The following is a 25,286-nucleotide window of genomic DNA, read 5'->3' on the forward strand; positions in this document are numbered from 1 at the left end:
TGATTAATTCTAGCTTAAAAGTAGTTTACTTGCATGAAAGCAAATATTTTATTTCAGTTTTAGGATTAAAGTGTGTGGTTCGGTTGGGTATGGTTTAAGCTTCATAAAATTTTAAAATCTTTGTTAACATTGGCTATGCTTCATTAACGAGTAATGTTTAGGTCAGTTTGGCTCATTATAATAAGTTCGTCTACTGCTTGAAAATAAGAAGTGAAATATTTTTTTGAAGGCTAATAGATATTAAATTTTTCAAATTTTTATTTTCACTGTAAAAAGTAGAATCAAAATATAAGAAACTGAATCTATAGGAAATGCACAATATTTACAACACAAGTAGGTTGTTCTATGTTCATTTTAATGAAAAGTAACATAAATAAAACAAAAATAAGTACTGAGTATACCTGAATTTTGCATTGATCAAGTTTAGAAAACCAAAACTACAACCATGAAAACTTTATATACAATTTAAGTGGAAGATGGAGATTGCTCGTTGATAATACCTGGTTTAGAAATCTTTGACACATGTCAATAACTCAATATACCTAGGTTTTACACTAAATAAAAGTGGACCCCACATGGATTTGTTTTTCAATAATCTATGAGTCTTTCCTTACCCGAGTCAAAAAAGGATGGGTTTGACTTTATATTACCTATTGGCTATTAATATATTTAAGGGTTAAAAATATTAAAACAACAGTATTAGTATTGTACAGAATTTGGTGCAACGACATACAACATTAAAAAAATAATAATAATAAAATTGGAACATACTGCATTATAAATTTTAAATTAATGTTAACAAAAAATAAAAAATTAATTTTTATTATTATACATCTAAATTAAATGATTACATTGCTCCCAAAATTTTTTTTATTATTTATATAAATTTTTAGAAATAATTATATTATTCAAAATATATTAAATTGTTTTTTAATATTATTCATGTATTTTTTAAAAATAATTATATTATTTATAATAATATCAAATTGAGTTTTGATTATTATTCATGATAATAATTGTGTTGTCTAAAATTATATGATATTAAAATAATTTAAGAAGATGTTTAACATTATTTTTTTGATAAATCGGTGTGGCAAGAAGAAATTTAACATTAAAAATGAAAAAAAATTAATAATATTTGTTACTTTTTGATAATTATTTGATAAATTTTATTATACTAAGCAACCATAAAAAGAAAAACTTTTTCACATATTGCATTATCAAAAATTATATAATATGAAATGAATCAATAAAAAATATTTAATATTGAGAAATACAGATTAATAATATTTAAATGATTTTTTAAAGGCTTACTTGACAATTGGCAAAGCAAAAAGCCAAAAAAAAAAAAAAAAAGTTATAAAATGAAAAAAGAAAAAAAAGGTGCAAATGGGGAGGGAACTTTTACCAAGAAAAAGATTTTGCACGACTAGACTAAACCTACGCGTCTACATTATTGATAGGATTTAGGCAAATTTTATGCATCTCGGTTAAAAGTTTTTTTTTTTTCTTTCAAAAAATAAAAATATTAATAAGAATTAACAAATATTTGTTGATAAAAAAAATTAATTTTTTAAACTATTTTAAAAAAATCTAAATTTAAATTTGTTTACAAAAACTTTTATTTTTAGATTACGTCACAAATTTAACGAGCAATTAATATAATATTTTTATTTACTATTAATATTTGTCAGTTTTTTAATAATTTTTTTAAAAATATTTATTATAAAAAAAATCTATTTTTATTAGGTATACCATATAATTATTTTTTTAAAATTAAAAAGTACTTATTGTTTTTAATAAACTCTTTTACTAAAAAAATTGTGTATTTGATTACAAATCAATAAATATTTATTGGCAAAAAAAAATTTAAAACCAAAATAGAAAAGTTAAAATTTTAAATTTTTCCCAAGCAAAGAAAAAATAAAACTTATTTTGAGCTTATATAAAAAAGCCAAAATAGTATCAAATTAACAATAAAACACTTTGTAAATTAATAATTAAATATCCATTAACTTGTCAATAAAAATTCTTTTTAAATAAACTCTATTGAAAAAGACTCTATAATCAAAAACTCTTTTCACATAAATTATACTAAACAAACCTTTACTTTCCACCATCCATGGCACCAAAGGTGCCCTATATGCACAATTTCAATTGGATAAGTCATTAGCATTGTAGATTTTTATTTTTTTTAATTTTTTTGGTTCACTTATTCATTGACATGGCAACAATATTGTTTTTTTGTTTTTTTCCTCTAATTTCTGTTGATTACATGGCAACACTTCATTGGCGAAATTGAGGAAAAGAGCACCAAAGAAAGCGGGGAAAAAGAATTGGATTCCCCACCCAAGCAACCTTATTGCCACACATGAAATTTCAAGTTTACCCTTTTTTTTTTTAACTTAAGAACAAAGACATTTTTTTTTTTATACGCACAGAGAAATACCGTGGCAAAACACAAAAGTTTTGTGGCAGTAAGGAAACCCTCTATGAAGCCCCAATAAGCAAAACTGAGCCTATAAACAATAAGAGAGCGAGCGAGGGTTTTCTCTCAGCTCAAAAACGCAAAAATAAATAAACAAATTAAAAAAAAACCAAAAATATAAGAAAGTGATGAGAGGGTCGTTGAACCTAATAGTACCGCCGAAATTTTCGTCTCCATTGATATCCTTCAGTCCTCTTTCTCACCTCCATTTTTCTCACTCTCCTCCTTCCTCTGGTGAGCTTCATCTTTCTCTTTCTATATATATATATATATATATATGCTTCGTAGTTGGAAGTTTATATATATATATATATATTTTTTTTTTTTTTGGGTGATTGTCATTTTTTTTTTTTTATCGTTTTCAATCTGTTTGGGTACTGAGAAAAAAAAAAAAAAAAGAGGACTATGTTGAGCATTAAAGGGAAACTAGAAGGACGTAGGTTTTGTCTTGGATTAGTTAAGAGAAGCGTTTCACTTTACCATTTTCCTTTTTCCTGTACGGTTTTATATCACATTTGCTTTTTTTTCAGTTAATTGTATGGAATTTCTAGTGATTTAATGCCGTCTCTGTGAAACTAGACAGACCAGTTCAAGGCGGCATCTAGAAAGCTTATTTTTGCAACAAAGATACAGTCAGTGTCAACAATGGCAACTGTAAGTTTTTTTCATATCAGAAAGTTTATCATATTTTGAATTTTTGTTCATTTTTCACTTATATATATATATATATATATAAAAGTTATTTCTGAAACAAATTTTGATTTGATGGTGCAGGAGGAAGAAAATTTGGGAAATGTCAAGCGGCAGTTAGCGAAACTCTTTGAAGGGTCGCTTAGAGCGGTAGTTCCTGATGAGCAAGATGTAGAGCCTATGATTGCGGCTTCTACTGGAAAGTTTGTTGGTGATTATCAGTGGTAAGAATTAACAAATAAAATTTTACTCTTTTGGTTGGAAAGTTTTTATGACAAACATTATGGGATTGTCAATGAAAATATATATTTTAATACCAAATTCATGTCTTGATGGAATTTGTATTGAATGCTAAATTCGGAACTCTTTCTTTTGTGCAGTAATAATGCTATGCGCATATTTTCTAAAATAAAAGGAAGGGACCCTCAGCTTAGGAACCCTGCATCTGTCGGGCAGGTATATTACTATTCCTTTTTATTTGTCTATTATGAAATTGATTAGTCATAGTTTAATAGATGGTTACGGTTTTTCTTGTTATGCTTAATATGCAGAATCATTAAATGTTAACACTTCATTTCTGTAGGCTATCGTGGAACATCTTCCTCCATCAGACATTATAGAATCTTGCTCTGTAGCAGGAGCTGGATTTGTAAATGTTGTATTATCAAAGACTTGGATGGCTAAGGTTTTTTTCACAACTTTATCTTTAACTGAAACTTTTGGAAATGAAACAGTGTTGGTTCAGGTCATACTTCATCAATTCATTTTCATTAATTAGTGATTTCAAAATATTAATATTGTTTAACTGAAATGGTGGCTCTGTAAGTTTTCTTTTTCTTTCCTTGTTGGTTCTATAAAGTCTTAATTTCTAAATTGCTGGTGCAGAACATACAAAGCATGCTAATAGGTGGTATTGAAAATTGGGCGCCTCAGCTTGCAATCAAAAGGGCTGTCGTTGACTTTTCCTCACCTAATATAGCAAAGGAAATGCATGTTGGGCATCTGAGGTCTACTATTATTGGGGACACACTATCCCGTATGCTTGAGTTTTCAAATGTTGAAGTTCTTCGTCGAAATCATGTTGGTGATTGGGGGACTCAGGTAGGTGTGACTTTTGATAGTAATGTCATCCAAAATGATCCTGTTTTATGATTTTTTTTTTTCTCCCATCCTTGTTATCTTTCATTATCTTTTTGCGGGCCAAATTATATCTCAACCTCAGACCAATAGTGTGTACATTTTTCTTTTTTTCACAAGTGTGCCCTTCATTAATGTGTAGTATATGCTGCTTTGTATGTACGAATATGTTTGTACCCACATACATGTGCATAATTACATACGTATGATATGATATACATGTTTAGACATTTGTAGATTGGCTAAAGGCAGCATCTTCTTGCTGTTGTTTCTTGTATCCTCAGTGCCACTTGTTTAACCTTGTATCATTGGTCTTGCATATCTTCATAAATGATCTTAGTAGGTTATATTGCTATATTTTTGGGGCCAAAAGACTCAATGGCTCATATCTCAGTGCGATTATTGTTGTGGTTAAAAATTCTTCTTTTCTAGAGGAAGCTGTTTGATGTGTAATATCTCTATCGATAAATGTTCCACTCCTTTTCGCCATCATCAGCCTATGGTTCAAAGATGTTCTTTGCCTTTTGCAGTTTGGCATGTTGATCGAATTCCTTTTTGAAAACTTTCCAAACTCAGAAGATGTTAGTGAAACTGCCGTTGGAGATTTGCAGGTGAGTTAAATCTATCAAGATTGTCTCTATGTTACAAAATTTTTTATTTTAAATCCCTTTATTTCTTAAAATATACTAGCAACAATTTTTTTTTTTTTTTTTTTCCCTTTCAAAGTTTGGACTGCAGAATTACAATCTTTTTCCTTTATTAAAATAACTTTGTACTATTGCTGATAATCTCATGCTCTTTCATATAACAATAAAAGTAGTGGCTCTTCTCTCCCCCCCCCCCCCCCCCCCCCGCCCCAAATTAATATCCCTTGGAAGAGATATTATCGAATAAATAATGAAATTGCAAACTAGTACAAGCTTTTAAAATATAGTAGTAATGTGTTTTATATACTCTATAAATTATCAAATTAAGTATGTTTCTTACAATAAGGGTAACATCGGATCGGAAATAGTCTTCTTTTTGGTGCGCAATATACTGTATTCTGCTTGTCAACTGCAGTGTATGTAGAATGGATGAATGTGTTTCTGTTATTAGCTCTACTTCTCTAGCATTTTCTTTTAATACTTTATTTTATCATATCTTTGTTATTCTTGCATTCCCCTTTGGTGCTGCTCTGAGGTGCAGCCACTCAAAAACAAAAACATGATGAGCTGTGATCATAAATTCTAATTGAGGTAATATTTTGTAGACATTCTACAAGGCATCAAAACAGAGATTTGATAATGATGCTGCTTTCAAAGAGAGGGCACAACGGGCAGTTGTTCTCCTTCAGGCAAGTTCTTTTTTGTTGTATGTTAAAGATGCACACGACAATAACTTCTCTGATGAGAATGTTAGATGTGTCAATTGCGGTTGTGCTTGTGTCTATTGATTTTTTTTTTTTTTAAATTATTAGTTATATCATTTATTTTTTATTTATTTATATATCTTTTGCTTATGGCTCAACTTTTATATGCAGGGTGGGCAACCTGAGTACCGAAAGGCATGGGCTCAAATCTGTGAAATCAGCCGGAAAGAGTTTGATAGGGTCTATCAACGCCTTGGCGTCCAGTTGGAGGAAAAGGTATATGTAGCTTATCTTCTATGCATGGTGCCTTGTTTGGATCAATTGTTTTGGAACAATCATGATAATATGGGTGGCTTTTATATAATTGTGCTTGTGAGGGGGAGCTGCTAGAAAATTATTTACGCTTGGTTTCCTCCACTGTACAAGGAAGGTAATCAGCTTAAATGCTTTAATGCTTGTGCATGAAACCTAGTTGTCCAGCCGGTAGCTCTGTAGTTTTTTCATGTAATTAGAGACCATGAAGGTTTATATCGATATGGCTCTAAGTAAGTTTCGTTAGTTTAATCTTATTTTCATGTTATTATGAGCTTACTACAAGAATGTTCTTAGTTGCATCTATGTCGTTTTTGTTTGCTTTGGAAGATGGTTGAGGAGTTTAATGTAGGTTTGACAACAACTTATATAAATGTATTTCATTGCTTGAAAAATTGATCGTGAATAATCTTTTGCATCAAAGTACTGAGAGATCCAAGATCCATTTTGCATTTTCCTTGTTAAATGTATTGTTTTCCTTTGCTTACAGGGAGAAAGCTTTTACAACCCATATATTCCAGCGGTTTTAAAAGAATTGAGTGATCAAGGATTAATTGAGGAAAGTCAGGGTGCTCGTGTGATTTTTCTCGAAGGGTTTAACATACCTCTTATTGTTGTCAAGAGTGACGGTGGATACAACTATGCGTCAACTGATCTGGCAGCTCTTTGGTTAGTTTTGTGTAATTGTCTATTTATTTGATATCTTAATGAACTATTACTGCTGTTCTAGTTCTCCATTTTTGAGATTTCGTTCCTATGGTTCTATCCAATTTTCTGCTTGCATAGTATATCTGGTTCAGGCTCTTTTAGAGTCAAATTAGAGCGTTCATATCCACTAGATAACTGTAGGTTTTTGGAAATGTTGGTGGTTAGAAAGCCTCCAAAAATGCTAATTTAAGCCCACACTTGGGTGAAACAATCAGACTATTTGATACTTGTCATATGCTGTTGATTGACTCCATGGGATTTTAACTTTTGGCAATCTGTACTAAAATAGTGGAGATAGATTACTGATGCTTTGAAATATAAGCATCTAGAGAGTGATCTGTCAATTTTCTGGTCTTCTATCAATTTACCATATTTGAAATAGTGTAGACATTGGAAATCATATCTTTATTTTCTCTACTCGTTTTGTGGTCATAGTGTAGACAAAGTAGTATGGGTTAATTAATAGCAAGCAATTCATAATAAGGTTTAGCCAATCTCTAGTTTCGCAGGTTAAGGGGCCTGGATCATCTGAACATGCATTGGCTGTGGTATTAATTTAAAGCAATGCTGTCATATCTTTGCATTGTGAATGTGTTTTAATATATTGACTAAGCTATGGATTTTGTGGTTGATGTATATTTTTTTGTGACTTCCATATGCAATGCATGTTATGCAATATCAAATATTCGATGATATTCCTCATTATTGCATTTTGTGAGTGTGTTGAAGTGAGCAGTTGTAATTGTATTTAATTAATGTTGCTGCCCGCAATGTATAGGTATCGGCTTAATGAAGAGAAAGCTGAGTGGATTATTTATGTCACTGATGTTGGCCAGCAGCAGCACTTTGATATGTTTTTTAAGGTATGTTCACCACCATTTCCTGCTTTGTGGTCATCATTCATTGTTTGTGTGTAATAACTATTTGTTCAAGTTATTCATTTTCCTAGGACATTTACCTAGTCGCCTGGCTGACTGCCCTGTTCTAAAACTAATATGCTTTAGTCTCAGTGTGCTTAACTGTAATATATAGAAATCCCTGTCCTCTTATTAAAAAATAATGCAATTACCAATTTGCAACGATAATAGTTGATCAGATATGCTCTTGTATTTTTGTTCCAGGCTGCAAGGCGTGCAGGTTGGCTTCCCGCTGATGCTAACTTGTATCCAAGAGTTAGCCATGTTGGTTTTGGTCTTGTTCTTGGAGAGGATGGTAAACGCTTCCGTACCCGCAACACTGAGGTGGTTCGATTAGTTGATTTACTTGATGAAGCCAAGAGTCGCAGTAAAGCAGCACTTATTGAGCGTGGTATGTATAGAAGAGCCTGTTTTAGAGAGAGAGAGAGAGAGAGAGAGAGGGGTGGGGGGGGGGGGGGGTAAAAAAGGGATCTCGAATACTTCATCTGTCTTTTTCTTGTTAACTCAAGTGCAATTGTTCTTCGTCAATCCTGGTCAGGTAAGGCTGAAGAGTGGACTGAAGAGGAGCTTGAGAAAACAGCTGAGGCTGTTGGTTATGGTGCTGTTAAGTAAGTCATTTGTACTCCCAACATTTTTTCCATGCTAAACATTCCAATTATCATCAGAGTGACTGCCCAGGGGTTTATTGTATCCCAAGATGGGAATGATTATCTCAGCCTTCTCCAAATTACTTGTAATTTTTCTAACAAAAATTGCCATTAAATGTTGTTTTTAATCTCTTTGCAGGTATGCTGATCTAAAGAATAACAGATTAACCAATTACACATTTGATTTTGATCAGATGCTAAATGATAAGGTGCGTTCATCTTGTTAGGCTTTTGATCTATGGGTTTTACAAGAATTAATTTGTATATCAGCAATTTTACTAATTTAGCAATCCTTGACCTATTCTTATGTTATTTTCTTCGTGCTTGCATTTTCCACTATCATTTCTTTTTCAACATAAAGCTCTACCACCAATTGCATTTTCCACTATCATTTCTTTTTCACCACTAAGCTCTACCACCATTTGCATTTTCCTTACCTTATGTAAATTTGTTATGAACAGGGCAACACTGCTGTTTACTTACTTTATGCTCATGCTCGGATCTGTTCAATAATTAGGAAATCCGGTAAAGACATCGTGGAGTTAAAGAAAGTAAGTTCTATCCTACCTTTGCTGGTAGTTACCGCTGTCACTTTTTAAGCTGCATGCTCTGTTCGGCTGCTTTATTTCAGTTTATTTTTGGTACTAAAGTTATTCTACTAGGTTTGGTTAGCATACAGAGATACTTAACCTTCCAACAGCATGTTATGTTGGAATGTCCAAAGTTTCCATATTTCAAAAGCTCATAAATTTCAAACTTATGTGCCACTGCCCTACCCCTTTGTTTTTTAGATAACAGAGACTAAATTCATTTACTTTTCGCCAAAAGAAGTAATCCGACTTTCAAATCCATCATCCTCCGTGTTGAATAAGGAGGTCCAGTTTTATTATTTGTTTCTTAATTTTATTTGTCTGATACAGACGGGGGTAATTGTGCTGGATCATGCGGGTGAACGTGACTTGGCGCTTCATTTGCTACAATTTTCCGAGGTAAAGATATGCAGTTACAATCTGATTGTTGATTTCCTCGTGATGATTTCTTCCATCTTTGCTTATCAGTTGCTGTAATCTATGAGGTTTTAATGGTTGTATTTGTGTTCTCCATTTCTAATTCTCAGATTGTTGAAGAGGCCTGCACAAATCTGTTGCCAAACGTTCTGTGTGAATATCTTTATAATTTGTCAGAAATATTCACTAAAAAGTTTTATTCAAACTGTCAGGTATAGCCCGGGAATAGTCTATTTTATAGATGAATTTTTATTCTAGACAGACCATCATGGAGATTTTCTGAATTAAAATTGATAAATTGGCAGGTTGTTGGGTCTCCTGAGGAAACAAGCCGACTTCTGCTTTGTGAAGCAACAGCCGTTGTGATGAGGAAATGTTTTCATTTGCTCGGAATTGTTCCAGTTTACAAAATATGATGTTTATGCAATATATAAATTTACACACATTTAATAGTCTTTGAATACATTTTTCCGTCCAAAACTGTAAAAGTTGTTTACCTCGTGTATTTGCACTTTTGGTGAAAAAGCTCTGCCCTGCCAACCAAGCGTTTGCAGCGTTTGTAATTTTGATCCACTCTCGCTTAAAATTAATTATTCTTACGAAATCAAATATTTAATTTCGGCTTTATTAGTAGCGGTGCAAAGCAGGGACAGGCGGCTCAAAGAGTTTTATAATATGTTGTTTATGTTGGCACATCTCCATTAAAGGAAACTCAATGAGTTCGATTAATTCTTGAAAATCACAAGTCAAATATTTTTTTAGGGCATATAAATATTAAATTTTTTTAATTTTATTCTTCTCCATTTAATCATTAATACAGGTATTCTAAATGTTTAATTAATAATATATTCTCCATATGTAAAATATTAATATAAATTTGAGCTACTCAACTTCAGTTCATATGTTAAACTAGTTTAGGTTACTGTTTAAATTTTGCTTTTTTTTTTTTTAAATTTAATTTAATGAATCGCTTATAAACTATCCAAAAACAAGCCAATTTTATGATCTTCAAGTCCTCCAAGTTACTTTACAAGTCTATTTGCGTGGTGCAGTTGCTTTTGTAATAAACTTAATACATGAGAAAACTCATCCTCGTTAAGGTGTACATGAGTTAAAGAACGGACGTCTTTTTGGCAATAATTTTATTGATGCTCGGTTTTTGAGGTTCTTATTATTATTATTATTATTATTATTATTGTTATCTAAACTGAGTCCACTTTGATTGAAAATTTAATCTAATCCAATTAAAAATTAGTTCCATAGATTACTTTTATCGGTTTCAAATATCTAATCCATTTAAACTAAATACATACAAAAAATAGTTAATGTATGTTAGACCTAAATGAATATTCTTAACAATATTTGGTTAAACGAGAATATTTCATAAGATGAAAAGTACATTCTCATTTTTATTACTATTATTGTCCAAAATGTTTTAAACATGTAAACTAAAATGTGTTTTTTTTTTTTTTCTTTTATCCTTTTGTAATTACTAAAATGTGTATGTATAACTATCTACGTTGAATAAACATCACCTATCATACCAACAAGCTTATAAATCTACATATAGTACATGAAAATTGAACAATCCAAATCATAATATTAAATAATGAAAACATACAATTGAAATGATGTGGATGATATGTTCTTGAATGTAATAATCCACAATAGTTTAACTCATTCAATTACATATTTAAAAAATTAAATTTAATTAAACCAAAATAGATTGGATAATCCAATAAAATTGAATTAGATATTGCTATTTATTTTGAATTAAATATTCCTATTTATCACCAGGATCATCACAAATGAGACACACCTAATATGACGATTATTGGTTGTCATAAAAACTACCAGTTTCCCTAATGAATCATTACCAGTGATAAATAATAATTAATTTTCAAATTAGATTAAATTTAAGTTTTTGACATCCTAAGCTATCCTTATCAAGTGCTTCGGTTTTATTGGAACTTCATCTATAATTCCATGCGTTTTATCACAAATTATCATGGTTATCTATTCTTGTTTTCTTGGACATTATTAGCATTTTTTTTTTTTGGTTTTTTTGAACATCAATAACATTTTTATATTTGGGTTTATTACGTTTTATACAATTTTGTTTAAGGAAGTTACATTTTTTTATATTTTGTTTAAAAAGCTACCATTTTCAAAAACAAGTTTCGATTATTGCGTCTAATCCAATTCTTTTGTTTTTTTTGGGGCTAACAATACTTAATAGTTAAAAGGATATTACAGTATAAATAGAACATCAAAATCATAATAAATTAAAACTAGAGACCTAAATTCAATTGCATTTTTGTGGTCATGCGAGATGGAGTGTTAAATCATGCTAGTTAAAAACTCCAATTGAAGTAAAATGTTATAAATTAAAATTTAAGAGTCAAAATTGTAAACCCATTAAACTTAAAAGGTTGAAAATGCAATTTTAAAAACTAAAAGTATTAAATTGTAATAAAATTATCGAGTAGGTCCACTTTATTGGTATTCCCACTTTATCAACCATTTTGCTCCAGATTGTGTGCTGCCAGCTCCGTCTTTGCTGTCTTAATTAAAGTTTCATTTGGCTGGAATAGGGTATATATCCCTGTCTTTTCGATAATTTTTTTTAGGAGTTAATTTTTGATTAAACACATCTTTTAAAGATAAACTATAATTATACTCAAAAATCAGTACTAAGAACTTTAAAAAAAAAAAAAAGTAAAAGTTTTACAAAATGAAATCAACTAGATAGTGCTTCTTTGTAGTAAGTCTTTTAAATTGTACTGTATGTAAAGGTTGATGATGGATCTATTACTGCATTTTACAAAGATTAGCAGCAAACCAAAAAATAAAAATAAAAAGGAAAAAGAAAAAGTGGCCTTGCTTCTGCAATTTGTTTCAGGTTTATCATTATAGATATATAAGCCGTCATTGTATCAAATACAAGGTCTGCCAAAAAAAAAAAAAAAAGCTGCAATATATTAAAATTCTGAAGCCTCAAATTGTTACCCCAAAAAAAAAAAAAAAAAAAGGTGTAAACTACATCATGACAAATAAAGTTTCAGATCAGAAACTACTTTGAGATCAAAAATTTAAAAAAAATGCATAAAAAATTTAAAAGGGTTTGCATCTTAGAAATTCTTCTGTAAAGAAAGGCTTGAATTAGGCCTAGAACCACCCAAATTAGAAAAGAAAAAAAAAGATCGTCTTGAAGATTTCTTTGATATTGTAGCCTTGGGATTATATGATAATGATCTATTTCCATCTAAACCTCCTCCATAGCTTTTGCATGGTTTTATTTTCTTTCGCATAGGTGTTGCTCTCTTTGCTAGATCTTCTAAGCTTTGAACACTTGCTAAAGATGTGTATGACTGAGATTTCCCTTGATAAAACCTGGATAAACCTCTCCTGCAAATATCATTAAAAAAAAAAATAAGGAAAAAGAAAAAAAAAGAAGAAATTCACCAATTTTTATGAAAATCAATTAAAATGTCACATTTCTGAAAGAAAAAAAAAAAGGGGGGGGGGGGGGGGGGGAAATTTCTGTTTGGTTAGAAGGAAAATAAGCATTTACCTCAAAGGGAGATGAACCATGAGCTCAGATAGTTCATAGAGAGGTCCATTTGTGAGTACCGAAGAAGATGAAGAAGAAGAAGATGCATCTTCTACCAAGTCTGATGAAGAAGATGATGTAATGGAGTTGCCTGAATTCTCTGTGGAGGTTTCAATTGATGTTGATATGCAAATATCCTCAAAGCTTTCCATGTTATTTTCCCAGCTGCTATCATCATTTTGAGCTTTTTGAGCATTTTTTGCTTTGAGATTCTGATCTCCAAAAATTTGCTTTGCTTCTTCACCCATTAAATCTTTCAGATTCAACAACAAAGAAAAATATGATTTTAGAAGAGGAAGACGATGATTTTTGAGAAATGGAAGAGACTTGGTACAATATGATTTTAGACAAGCCCTTTGTAGGGAAGCATATATATACATATGTTACATGCTTTGTAGAATATTATATTTTAATATAATACTGTTAGAAAAAGCTTTTGGTCATATACTACTTTATTATTAATGAGGATTTTGGATAACATTGACTATTTTATTGGTAAAATATTAAATATTAATTTTATTTTTATTTATTTATGAAAAGTTTATCCCAAAATTTGTCATTGTCATCTTCTCCTTATATGGTCTAAATTTATTAGCTTTTCGTGTTCCGCATACTAGTAGAAAAAAAGAGGATAAGGTCTAAATTTGAAAGACATCCAAATCTGAGTCACCTTTATATCTTTTATTTTATTTTATTTGGAGGTGAAACTAAGGTCACTATCTTTAGCAACTTTGCCTCTTAAAGCCATGACAGATTTTGCATATTTTCTTGTTTCGAGGCCATTATTAAATTAAATTAAATTAAATTAATAAATAAATAAAAGGGTTCCAAAAGCATCCACAGTAAAAAGTTGTGTCCTAGACCTAGAGGAATCTCTTTTAGATTTATTAGAAATCTTTCTGATAAGTTTATAGATAATAATCATTTTGGAAGGATATATCTGGGTTTATTTTCAAATTTCAAAACTCACTTTTTATTTTTATGTTTTTCTTTGTCCACTTTATTTGACATTTTGGTGGATATAGTTTGTATATATGTTCTTCGTTTCTTTGACCCAGAAAAGTCCCATGTAGAAAAAGCTTGTTAGACTTAGAGGCTTAGAGCTAACATATTAATCTCAAAATTTGTTTGAAAAATTAGTTAAATATTTTTTTTCTTTTTTTTTTTATTTTTTTATTTTTCCATCTTTGGTTGAACATGACCTAATAGATAACTTCTGCTTAATCATCATTTTTTTGGGTAAGCATTTTAATTTTTCCTTTAATTGGCGTCCATTGTCAAGTCTCAATCTCATAGAATATGGTATTCAAAACCCGCACCACACACCTTTTAATGATGGTCACTCATCTTTCATGAATCACAATCTTCTTTCTCTCCTCAGCTTAAGCCAAATATCCAAAATACTACTATATCTGTAAAATTTCAAATTTCAAAAAAAAAAAAATATATATATATATATATTATATGTCCTTGGAAAGCACAACAAATTCATATATTAGTCGCCATCACTCAATGAGCAAACAGTGTTATATCCCCACAAGGGCCACTAATTCTACATATTTAACGCCATAATTATGATTGGTAAACAGGGAAAAAAAATAATTTACAGCTATATCTCAGATTTGCTTTGTTGACATAATGAGGTGTCAATAAATTTAAAAAGCTGTTACATTAACACTCAATTATACATATTTAATGACAAAATTATGATATGTTTATAGCTAGATTTCCTTTTTTTTTTTTTTTTTTAAACCCCAACCCAAGTCTTGAATTAAGTATACAATCTATTAAGGATTACAAACCTAATCCCCTAAAGGCCCAAACTAGGCCAAAACTAAGTTATATTATAATAATATAAGAAGGGTTTAATAATATATATAAGTTAAAATTTTTATAAAATTAAAATAAAAAAATAAAAAATTAAATGTAGGAGATTTAAGTTGGTAAGAAAGTGAATGAAGATAAGAAGGTTGACTAAGGAACAGGTCATGATAGGAGGGAAGGTTTTTTTGTATTTTGATGGGCACTCGAACTACCACCACATGCTTTTGCAGGTAGGCCTTGCCTTCGAAGACGTATTTGATAATTATTATAATTGTAATCTTATCCACGTCCTTCCCCGTTGGACCTCTCCATTTGAACCTTTTTAAGCTCTTACAATCAATGAGCCTCTCCATTTTATTTTTTTATTTTTTTTATTTATTTTTTTATTATATAAATATAATATATTATTTATTTACATAATGCCCACATATTCGTATGCCCCACATCTCCTATTTACACATTCAAATGTGCCATATTCATTATTTAAATAATAAAAAGTTTGATTGTATGAAATGGAACAATTCTATTCTATCACAGAAGAATTTAAATAATTGCTGTTTACCAAAAAAAAGTGAGAATTTGAATAATTGCCCCATATTTATCATCTTGTCATGGAAATGTGTAACTCGTCACCTTTGCTTCATCTCCCTGCCAATATGTCATTGAATATTTGGTATTTTGTGGGACACACACGATTTTGCAAAGATTTCTTGAGGTTTGACTCATTTTTAAATTTGTTTACCCTGTTTGGATGATAGAAAAATTAGTGAAAATTTAATTTATTTTGATATTTATTTTAAGATAAAGAATTGTGAATCCAAAAATTAAATTTTTACTTATACCAAAAAAAAAAAATATATATATATATATATATAGTTAAGTTATTTTTAGGTGTTATTTTAAGATTTTCAATTGTTTTAAATTTTTTATAAAAAATATAATTTTATTTTTAATTTATTATATAATATTAAATTTAATTACATATAAATTTTAATTTTTTTTTATTTTTTACTGAATATAACATGAAAAAATTAATTCTCAATAAACTAGTTTCTAAGAAATTAAATTCAAGAATCAATTTTTTTTCAAACCTTAACACTTATCTTATCAAATGAGACCTTAATAACTTTTTGGATATGAAATGATACTTAATATAGCATTCATAAATAATAATAATAATAATAAAATAATTAAGAAAAAAACCTACTATGGCTAACAAAATAATAACATGTATAAGAATAATGATAAAAATACCAAATAAATCTTCTAGAACGTGTAACATCTTGTTTGGGCTATTGGGTTTATGTTCTTAATTTCCTGGCATGGATATTAGCAGGAATTGGTTGAAATTTTAGCATGGGCTCATGAACGAACACCTTTGGCTAATTTGATTTTCTTTTTTCTAGCACTTAACTTTTTTGTGGATTCAATTGTTCAAAAAAGAATTTGCAGAAAAGAGAAATATTTTTACTTTTTTTTTTTTAGTCGAATTCGTAAAATAGGATTAAAATGTGTAAAAAAACTGATATTTATTAAACATGCACGGATATAGATAGAATTATCTATTTGTGCTCTCCCTTTTTTTTTTTTTTTATTGTATTGTTGCAGATAGAAAAAACATGTCATGCTCTACCAATGTTATATATCAATATTTAATTAAAATATTTTTAATTATATTTATCTCTTTAAATATTTATTTATTTATAATTAGGTCATATTAATATATATAATTTTTTTTTTCATCCGAGAATATAAGTTGAGAATTTCTTCTAGACAACTTGTATCGTTAAAAGATAGGCGTTTAAATGTGTATAAAAATTATGTGTCTATCCTTTGGATAGGCAATGTGCCAAATGAATTTTGGACAAAATATGAAGGAAAAACTATATTTTTATTTTTATATTAGGAAACTTGCATCATTGTTCGGGAAATAATGATTTTGATCATTATATCCTGTAGAGACAAAGTTATATTAATATATTAATCAATAAAATATCAACACATGATATTTAGTATACATTTTAATAGATTTATTTGGTACATTTAGTATTACTCAATATATAAAACTAATGAATTTGTTAAACAATTGTTGTGTCGTTTGGTATTCAACAAATAAGAAAATTGATTGGTATAATTTTATCAAATTGAAAATGTTTTAATTAAAGAACAAATATCAGTTAAATAATACTATAAGTACCATATAAGTACCAAAATATGTAGTAAATGACATATGTCAATATATTATTAGTTGATATATTTATATAATTTAAATATCTTATTTGAACCTTAAAATGGACAATTGAATCTAAAAATACACCAATAAACTACTATCATATTATTCGTTATATTATTTAGTAAAAAAATTTGTTAAACAATTCAGTTACTCGCATTATTAATATCATTCTCATGTGTTAAGTAAATGTTATGATAACTTTTTTACTTTTTATCTAAAATGTTAAAATAAGTTTATATGCATAATTTGCCCACCATTGCACATGGTGCAAATTCCTAGATTCAATTCTAATTATTGAAAATTATTATTAACATAGTTTTTCGATTCGAGTTTAAACCGTCTCACGTTTTAGGTGCACTTGAAGGTAAATTAACACCGTCTATTGTTTTTTGAGATAGAATTTGCAAGAATTCCTGAAGATTTTGTTATTTAGAAATCTTTTTATTATTATTATTATTATTTTGGTAAAAGAGGGCAAAGATTCTCATCCGGCTTACCTTTTATAAGTGATTCAACATTTGCAAAAATTGTATGGTCAATAAGAAATACATGGGGGGGTTATATCAATACTTTGGGAAGGTATAATATTCCCAACTGAAAAAACATGCACCTTCTATATGTGGATCCTAGATACATGCTTGTGGACTGAGAATAAAAGGTATTCTTCAAGTACCATAGATTTTCTCTTCTTGTTCATGAAAAGAGATGGAAATTAATCATCAATAATGCTAATCTTATCAAAATATTTATCAAATTTATTTATTAAATGATATAGTAATATTTAATTGATTTTTTTAATTATTTATCTATTTAAAAAATCACTTTTTTTAATATTTAAGTTATATAAATATATCAAATAATAATAATAATTTAATATGTGTCATTTAATAAAAAAATTTGGTAAATATTTTAATGCTGTAATGTTACTAATTAATCATACACCCTAAAGTTAGTTAATTAGTATGTCCTAAACAGAAGAATGAAAAGGATAAATATATATATATATATATATATAGTATGATTTAATGCTGCCATAAAAAGTCTTTGGTTAGAAAATGTAATCTAATCAGAAACCATTTATGGAAAGATAGAAACAACTTTACCGGTTATAGACACCACTAATAAACAACTCATGGCCAACAGAATTTCATGGTAGTGCACATAATAAAACAAGTATTGAAACAGAAAAAAAAAAAGTGATGTTTCCACAATAAAACAAGTATTGAAACAAAAGAAAATAATGTTTCTTCTATATTTTTCATATTTAGATTATATAAATATACCAATAAATAATAATTTAATAAATATCATTAGATAAAAAAATTTAATGAATATTTTAGTACTACATAATAACTGTAGTACTATTGATTAATCATACACCCTAAAATTAAGGTTTAATCAGTATGGCCCCAAAAGAAGAAAGAAAAGGATTAAAAAAAAAAAAGTATGATTTAGTGCTGCCATAAAAAGATTTTGGTTGGAAAATGTAATCTAATCAGAAACCATTTATGGTAAGATAGATAGAAACAACTTTACCGGTTATAGACACTACTAATAAACAACTCATCGCCAATAGAATTTCATGGTAATGCGCATAATAAAACAAGTATTGAAACAAAGGAAAATGATGTTTCCTCTAGAGGCTGCAAAATCTGACCGTAATCAAGTCTTACATTAGGGAAAGAGAATGAATGGGTGACCAAATCACACACTTTGTCTTTCACCTCATTTCCATGGATTAAGAATTTAAAAATGTTTTAGCAAAAAAAAAAAAAAAGACAAAAGACAAAACAAAACAAAAAAAGAATTTAAAAATGTTAGCAAGATTTGGTATGAAGGTGGGTAAACTTCTGTTTCACTAAATATCTGAATTTTCCAGGACAAAAACTAACTATACAGCAGCAGGAATTCTTTAATTCAAATCTTTCTATCCTATGTTGTTATCATGAACAAGCTATGCTAAGCCAAATAGATAGAGATAGGGAGTAAATGAGAATAAATGGGTGACCAAATCACACACTGTCTTTCATCTCATTTCCATGGATTAAGAATTTAAAAATGTTAGAAAGATTCAGTATGAAGGTGGGTAAACTTCTGTTTCACTATAGAGATAAGAGAGGAAATGAAAATAAATGGGTGACCCAATGACACACTTTGTCTTTCACCTCATTTCCATGGATTAAGAATTTAAAAATATTAGCAAGATTTAGTACGAAGGTGGGTAAACTTCTGTTTCACTGTATATCAGAGTTTTCCAAGACAAAACTAACTATATAGCAGCAGGAATTCTTTAATTCAAATCTTCCTATCCTATGTTGTTACCATGAACAAGCTAGAGATAAAGAGGAAATGAATACAATGACGAGGAATTTGTATAACTAATAAGATTGACTAGAAGGGCTTCATATTCTTGAAATATTCTAGCATCTAAATGTGTCCAGGCCAGTTGAGGGGGTTTTGTATTGAGCAACTGAACTTAAAAAGCATCATAACAAACAAACTATATCAATATTTGCTTGGTTACTAGAAGAAAATTGTTGTAATGTTGACCAAAACTGGAGAATATTACATATGAGAAGAAAACATGCTCTCTGAAATTATTAACAATACAAGACAATCTATCGGGTGAAATTTACAGGAGGTTCCAAGCTACCAACCAGAATTCCAAGGTCGATATCTTTATCTTCAAACTTCTTGATGAAAGGGTGACTCTGGAAAGACAAAACAGTATTAGAAAGGAAAACTATTTTTTTGTTAAAAAAAAAAAATCAAGACAGAAGAACTATTTGACGAGTGGGGACTGTCAAAAGACACAATCTAACCAGCAATCAGGTTCCTAACATTATAAAACATGAATCTCCAAAATATTGAAAGAGAACCAAGTTACTAACCAAAAGATCCAATGACGATGCTCTGTTCCCCGGGTCCTTCTGAATGCTGCAAACACAATTGGATAATAAGAAAGACCACTTGATATTTGCGAGTGCATTATCAGTTCATAATCCTATATATTAGAAATGCAGAAATCTATGCTAGGAGTTAGCCAATTAAGTGTTCAAGAAGACTAGAACTAATTCTTCTGTTCAAGTCTAGCTTTGAGTGACAAATACGGACTGGAAAAGTTGTTAAACAAATTACTAATTCAATTACTTCAATCATTATATGACATCATACCTAAAAAGAAGCACAAACAACAGGCTTCTTAAAATTATGAGAAACATCCATTGAGGATGCTGAATCTAACAGAATATGCTTGAAGCAGCAAAGAAAAGGTTCAGCAACAAAGTAATGTTGATTAGCAACAAACATATCATCAAGGAAAATTATTATTATTATTACATTAATGTAGCTTAACTTGAAAAATTCATCATAGAAAATAAATGGCAACTCTGGCACTCCACAAGTCACATCTCAGTATATGAAATGGGCAAAGTTACTTTGAAAAAATCAGTCTAACAGAGAAATCAACTGACTAATATAGGTTAGACAAGGTTAAAGGTTGGGAAGTTAGCAACCCATGAACTGAAACACTGATTATCTTGGTACATGTTATTGAAAGCACACTAACAAATTTATCTAAAAAGGAGAAAAAGAACCAGTCTTTTAAGATAAAAAACTAAGTCAGACAACAAGGTTACGAATATTTAAGTTATGCGGTTAAACCATTACCAGGCAGATACAAATGAACAGAACTCTGGGGAGAACTGATCTGGTGGAGCGGAGGGTGGTGGGCTTTCCACAATTGCCTCCAAAAGCTCATAGAAGCTTGGCCAACTTTGTTGATCTTCAGATTGCATATAAGGAAATCGTCCTATAGCACACTCAAGTACAACCAAACCCAAACTCCAAATATCGCTGCTATAGTCGTAAGTACTCCCACTAATTCTCTCCGGCTAAAGTAAAAATAAAACCGATTAGACTTTTGTACTTCATTTCTGCATTGAATTTGTAACGTGCTTAAGAGCTTGACATGACAAAATCATCTCCAGTTTTCAACAATTTCTACCTAAAAATAAAAAATAAAAAAAGGAGAGATTGAGTAGCCAATAATTTAGGATAATCAGAAAAGATGATCACATACCGACATATAGTTGTAAGTACCCACAAATGTATCCCTTTGGCCCATAGAGCTAGCAAGTGATGCACTGACACCAAAATCAGTAATTTTCACCTCACCTTTGTGGTTTACTAGCAGATTGGAAGGTTTTATGTCTCTGTGTATTACATGTCTTTCATTATGCAAGTACACGAGACCCTGCAGAACCTGATACATTGAGCATAAAACCATAGTTAGAAAAAATCTTTCAAAATGCAGTCATTTAGATAAAAACTAAAGAAGCTAACAGACCTGCTTACAAACAACTGCGAGATAAGGTTCAAGAATTGTTTTAACTTGTCTAATGACATCTGCCAGAGATCCACGATCCATGTATTCTAGTACAAGAGAAATAGCTCCATTGTGATAGAAAGAGTGGTAACAAACCACCACATGAGAACATTGTGCTGCCTGGTTTATTTTCAGTTCTTGCACAATCTGTTTACGAATCTCTTCTTGAATGTTCATCTGGATGACCTGTAGAACAAAAGGGGAAAAAAAAAAAAAAAAAAATCCCAATCATCAACCTTCACAAGTGACTTCCTGGATGGATAACAATAGGTTCCTTACAATTTGATATCTTCTTGGTACATCGAACATTCAGTTCAACAGAGAGAACCAAGTTTATAAGTGTTTCAAGAGAATATGTCAGAACAAGTGGTAGGGTATAGCCCTTAGCTTCAAATCTTCCAGGAGTGACAAATTAAAGAAAAAGAATGAATGCCTCAAAACATAACAAGGGTATAATTCTGACTTGTAACCAAAAGGTGAACACAAAGGCACCATTGTACACTCCTATAAAATATAAAGTAAGTTCTGCATTCACTCAGAGATAGTTTTCTAATTAATTTCCATTTACTTCATACACTCTGATGTTGAAAAATCCCACCAATCAGAGTTGTAGTTGGTAACTACAGAAAGTTTATTTCCCCTTCCTCAGTAACCACCATATATCTCCATGCTTTGCTACCAAACTGGTGTGCAAAATATACACCACTTTCTTGAATTCTAACATGCTTGAATATCGTACTCAATCAAAGCCATTTCATGTAATTCAGAACAGTTACTTTCTTTGTTCCATATGACTTTCCAATCTCGCTTGCACAGGAATAAGTGCTCACAAATAAAATCATAGTAGTTCTTCTGGACAATTGGTTTTTCCCACATTATACTTCATTGCATAGCATAAATTAGATTAGAAAAAAAAAGTAATATTCAAAATTATCTAGAACTATGAGTTTGTCACTATGTTAATAATATTTCCTTCAACAAACTGAACCATTGAACAAGGATGGTGTAAAAAATTTATACAGACCATCTCTTATATATAAAACAACCATAAAAATTTTGCACTCCTTATGTTGAAAGAGAAGCAGCACTTATAAAGAAATTGCTTTTCTATTAGACCTACCTTCAGGGCAAATAGCTTTCCAAGCCATTTATGACGCACAAGCTGTACCACCCCACCGCTTCCCTTACCAATGACTTTCATAGTCTCAAGATCTTCCAATGAAAATTCAATATCAAGCTCCTTACTGTCAGCAGGCTGTTCAAACAGAGAAGAAGCAAAATTATATGAGTTTAAATACAAAATAATCAAAAAAATAAAAGTTACGACAGAAACATCTACAGTAATTTTGGTAAATATGTGATAAGGAATAAATACGTCAATTGTCAAAACAAAAGAATGACAGAAAACAATTATGTGAGTTCACAATGCAGACGTACAGTAAACCATACAAACATAAGGACGATGAGAGGCAGCAGAGGCTGAGAGCAATAAGCATTTGCCTATGCTTTACAACTTTAGCACAAAGAATTTATGAATTTTACTGGAAAGTGAATATAGCTGTTGTCAGAACAAGAATCTCCAATCCTTTTTGTTTTACAAGTAACAAAGTTGTCCAGTCCAGCATCATGAAGAGTCAACTGATGCTTATAAATTTCAATTTCAAAAAAGAAGCAACTCTTTTCCATGGTTTTCCATAATGTTACTAGCCAAGCACACTGAGAAACTTTATGCTCAAGCTCCTTAACAATTTATATCTTCTAATGTGAAGCAAAATCTGTTGTACTTTTTATAGATGACATTCAAGATTCGGTCCAATGTTCTTACTTCTAAATATGAGGAATTGAACGCTAAATGTAGAACTTAAAAAAATTGTTCATATATTAACTCTGTAAAACCCAAAAAATAAACTCTTAAAACAAATAGATTTGTTTCCTTTTTCTCCGCAGCATTAATTATCATAGTCCCAAATCAAAAGAGAAATATTTTACAATGTTTAAATTCATACAATATTGCTAAAATCAATCAGCCTTATCAAATCGAAATTACCAATAATCGACAATTGATAATACATAAATGGAAATGTATAATGGTACAAGCAAATATAGGGATGAAAATTAGAAAAGAAAAACTCACGCGAGGTTCCTTTTCTTCAGATATAAGCCGCAAACCCTTCTGATTTAATAGCAGATCGCCATCATGAAATGTACCACTTGCCGTTCTGTGATTCAAAGAAATGCATAGTATATGAATGAGAGAAATACAAACACTCGCTCGCTAAAAATTGAAAATTATAAAAAATATATATATAAAGAAAATGCATAAACCATAATTTTAATCTGTTGGATTCTAGAAAGCTGAAGAACTACTTCAGATTGAAGGTGAGGTGCTTGAATTTAATACTTTCCCAAATGATAAACTTCCCTAGAATGACTGCTTCACTCTCAGCTTATATTTAAAAAAGAAAAAAGAATAATAATAATAATAATAATCTGAGCTTTAAACTTAAAAAAATCTTTTATCCTTTCCAAATTCACCAAAATCACTTTCTTTATTTTATTTTATTTTTTTCCCATATATTCTCAGCAACCAAACAGAAAGTAATAGGCACATTTAAAAAAAAAAAATCAAAGAATTAAAAGAATTTACGAAAGAGGAATTGAAAAGAGAAAAATGGATGAAAAAACTTACAAGAAAGAGGAGATGGGAATTTCTTGAGCGGGAACAGAGAGCTTGAGTTGCTTCAGTGGCGTCTTGGTCTTCATGTTGTGTGTGTGCTGTACGGGGACTGAAATTGAAGTGGTCGATTAGGGTTTCAAATTCAATGGCGAGAGAGAGAGAGAGAGAGAGAGAGAGAGAGAGAGAGAGAGAGAGAGTGAGTGTTGTTTACTCTCTATACAATACATATAATATGGACATGGCGACGATTGACTCGTTAAAGTAGAGAATAAAATTCAAACGCGGAGACCGCGCAAACGATTTTTATTATATTATTCTTACAAACGAAAAATATGTGTTTGTTTCTTGGGAAATACATATATATATATATATATATATTAAAAAAAGTAAAAAAGAAAAAAAGACAAAGCTGTTACCGTTGGAAAAATTCCAAAAATTCCAACGTTTCCAATTAAATCTTGAAAATGAATGGAAGTCATCGTGTCGACATGTCACAGCTAATTATTTTCATTTTTCTGCCGTTTTAAAATTTATAATTAAATTTCAAATGAATAAATTATTATGCTCTATTGAAATATTGTATCGGTGACAGAATAAATAATATAACTTTTTTAAAGACCGCATTAATATAATTGTGTTGAGTTAAGTTTGCAAAAAGAAAATGTTTTTGGTTCGTATTTATTTGGTTTTTGGCAGGAAAAAAAAAAATCCTAACAAAACTGATTAGTTAGGGCCAACCTAACTCAAATAGTATATGGAAAAAGAATTTTGAACAACAATTGAACTATTCGAAGTCCTCCTTAACTAAGTTTAGTTAAATTTAAAATAATCTAATTCAATTAGAATAGACTTAAAATAATTCATTTATAATGCAAGGTTTTAGGGTGGGTATAAATCAACCACACCGAATTAACCAAATTGGTTTAGACAAATTTTTATCCAATCCAAATCTAACACACACACATATATATATATAATCCGTTTATGGTGCACATGTTCGTATATTTTTATCATGCGGATTTCAATATTGACAATGAATTTTTAAAAAACTATCATCAATACTATTACATAGAAACACTATTACATAGAAACGAATATTAATGATGGTTTCTTTAAAAATCATTATCAATACTGAGATCCATACTATAACATGGTATGAATCATCTACACTGTAAAATTTCTTTATATATATATATAAATAATTTTTTAAAATATTTTTATTATAATTAGTCATGTTTGAAATATATTTTGATGATTTTAAATTATGCAGCTTAATAATATAGGATTACTAGAGT

General features: G+C 29.8%; 3 protein-coding genes across 5 annotated transcripts; 1 reads left to right on the forward strand and 2 right to left on the reverse strand.

Moving 5' to 3' along the window:
• Nucleotides 1-2,480: 2,480 nt before the first annotated feature.
• Nucleotides 2,481-9,884, forward strand: LOC107432781 (arginine--tRNA ligase, chloroplastic/mitochondrial). Of its 3 annotated transcripts, none has more exons than XM_016043967.4 (18): nucleotides 2,481-2,722; nucleotides 3,072-3,142; nucleotides 3,263-3,402; nucleotides 3,559-3,634; nucleotides 3,762-3,863; nucleotides 4,064-4,279; nucleotides 4,846-4,926; nucleotides 5,568-5,651; nucleotides 5,838-5,942; nucleotides 6,469-6,647; nucleotides 7,465-7,549; nucleotides 7,808-7,994; nucleotides 8,142-8,211; nucleotides 8,390-8,459; nucleotides 8,712-8,801; nucleotides 9,171-9,239; nucleotides 9,368-9,469; nucleotides 9,563-9,884. In XM_016043967.4, exons 1-18 carry the CDS (start codon nucleotides 2,617-2,619, stop codon nucleotides 9,671-9,673), a joined length of 1,944 nt encoding a protein of 647 aa, XP_015899453.2. In that variant the 5' UTR covers nucleotides 2,481-2,616; the 3' UTR covers nucleotides 9,674-9,884. The 3 variants fall into 3 exon arrangements, with proteins under 3 accessions (XP_015899453.2, XP_015899454.2, XP_015899455.2); XM_016043968.4 differs by having other exon boundaries at nucleotides 2,563-2,722; nucleotides 3,019-3,142; XM_016043969.4 differs by having other exon boundaries at nucleotides 2,564-2,722; nucleotides 3,068-3,142.
• Nucleotides 9,885-12,217: 2,333 nt separating this feature from the next.
• Nucleotides 12,218-13,236, reverse strand: LOC107432813 (protein OXIDATIVE STRESS 3). Its single transcript, XM_016044011.4, has 2 exons — nucleotides 12,832-13,236; nucleotides 12,218-12,665 (listed from the first exon to the last, which is right to left on the reverse strand). Exons 1-2 carry the CDS (start codon nucleotides 13,116-13,118, stop codon nucleotides 12,389-12,391), a joined length of 564 nt encoding a protein of 187 aa, XP_015899497.2. The 5' UTR covers nucleotides 13,119-13,236; the 3' UTR covers nucleotides 12,218-12,388.
• Nucleotides 13,237-19,361: 6,125 nt separating this feature from the next.
• On the reverse strand, nucleotides 19,362-24,315 carry LOC107432800 (mitogen-activated protein kinase kinase 6). The gene is made up of 8 exons (XM_016043992.4): nucleotides 24,004-24,315; nucleotides 23,449-23,533; nucleotides 22,435-22,569; nucleotides 21,276-21,500; nucleotides 21,009-21,191; nucleotides 20,597-20,820; nucleotides 19,819-19,864; nucleotides 19,362-19,638 (listed from the first exon to the last, which is right to left on the reverse strand). The coding sequence occupies exons 1-8, from the start codon at nucleotides 24,075-24,077 to the stop codon at nucleotides 19,546-19,548; spliced, it is 1,065 nt and encodes a 354-aa protein (XP_015899478.3). The 5' UTR covers nucleotides 24,078-24,315; the 3' UTR covers nucleotides 19,362-19,545.
• Nucleotides 24,316-25,286: the final 971 nt, after the last annotated feature.

Source organism: Ziziphus jujuba, chromosome 11, assembly GCF_031755915.1.
Source record: "Ziziphus jujuba cultivar Dongzao chromosome 11, ASM3175591v1".
NCBI classification, from domain to species: domain Eukaryota; kingdom Viridiplantae; phylum Streptophyta; class Magnoliopsida; order Rosales; family Rhamnaceae; genus Ziziphus; species Ziziphus jujuba.

What these genes read in the sequence shown, in the direction of transcription:
- LOC107432800 (XM_016043992.4), bottom strand. Translation starts at nt 24,077, where the DNA reads ATGAAGACCAAGACGCCACTGAAGCAACTCAAGCTCTCTGTTCCCGCT. An exon ending in GAAAGCTATTTGCCCTGAAG is followed by an intron (nt 21,501 to 22,434) that starts GTAGGTCTAATA and finishes TTTGTTCTACAG; the next exon opens with GTCATCCAGATGAACATTCA. An exon ending in CATCGTCATTGGATCTTTTG is followed by an intron (nt 19,639 to 19,818) that starts GTTAGTAACTTG and finishes TTGTCTTTCCAG; the next exon opens with AGTCACCCTTTCATCAAGAA.
- LOC107432813 (XM_016044011.4), bottom strand. Translation starts at nt 13,118, where the DNA reads ATGGGTGAAGAAGCAAAGCAAATTTTTGGAGATCAGAATCTCAAAGCA. An exon ending in ATGGTTCATCTCCCTTTGAG is followed by an intron (nt 12,666 to 12,831) that starts GTAAATGCTTAT and finishes TGATATTTGCAG; the next exon opens with GAGAGGTTTATCCAGGTTTT.
- LOC107432781 (XM_016043967.4), top strand. Translation starts at nt 2,617, where the DNA reads ATGAGAGGGTCGTTGAACCTAATAGTACCGCCGAAATTTTCGTCTCCA. An exon ending in GGGCAGTTGTTCTCCTTCAG is followed by an intron (nt 5,652 to 5,837) that starts GCAAGTTCTTTT and finishes TTTTATATGCAG; the next exon opens with GGTGGGCAACCTGAGTACCG. An exon ending in ATTTGCTACAATTTTCCGAG is followed by an intron (nt 9,240 to 9,367) that starts GTAAAGATATGC and finishes TCTAATTCTCAG; the next exon opens with ATTGTTGAAGAGGCCTGCAC.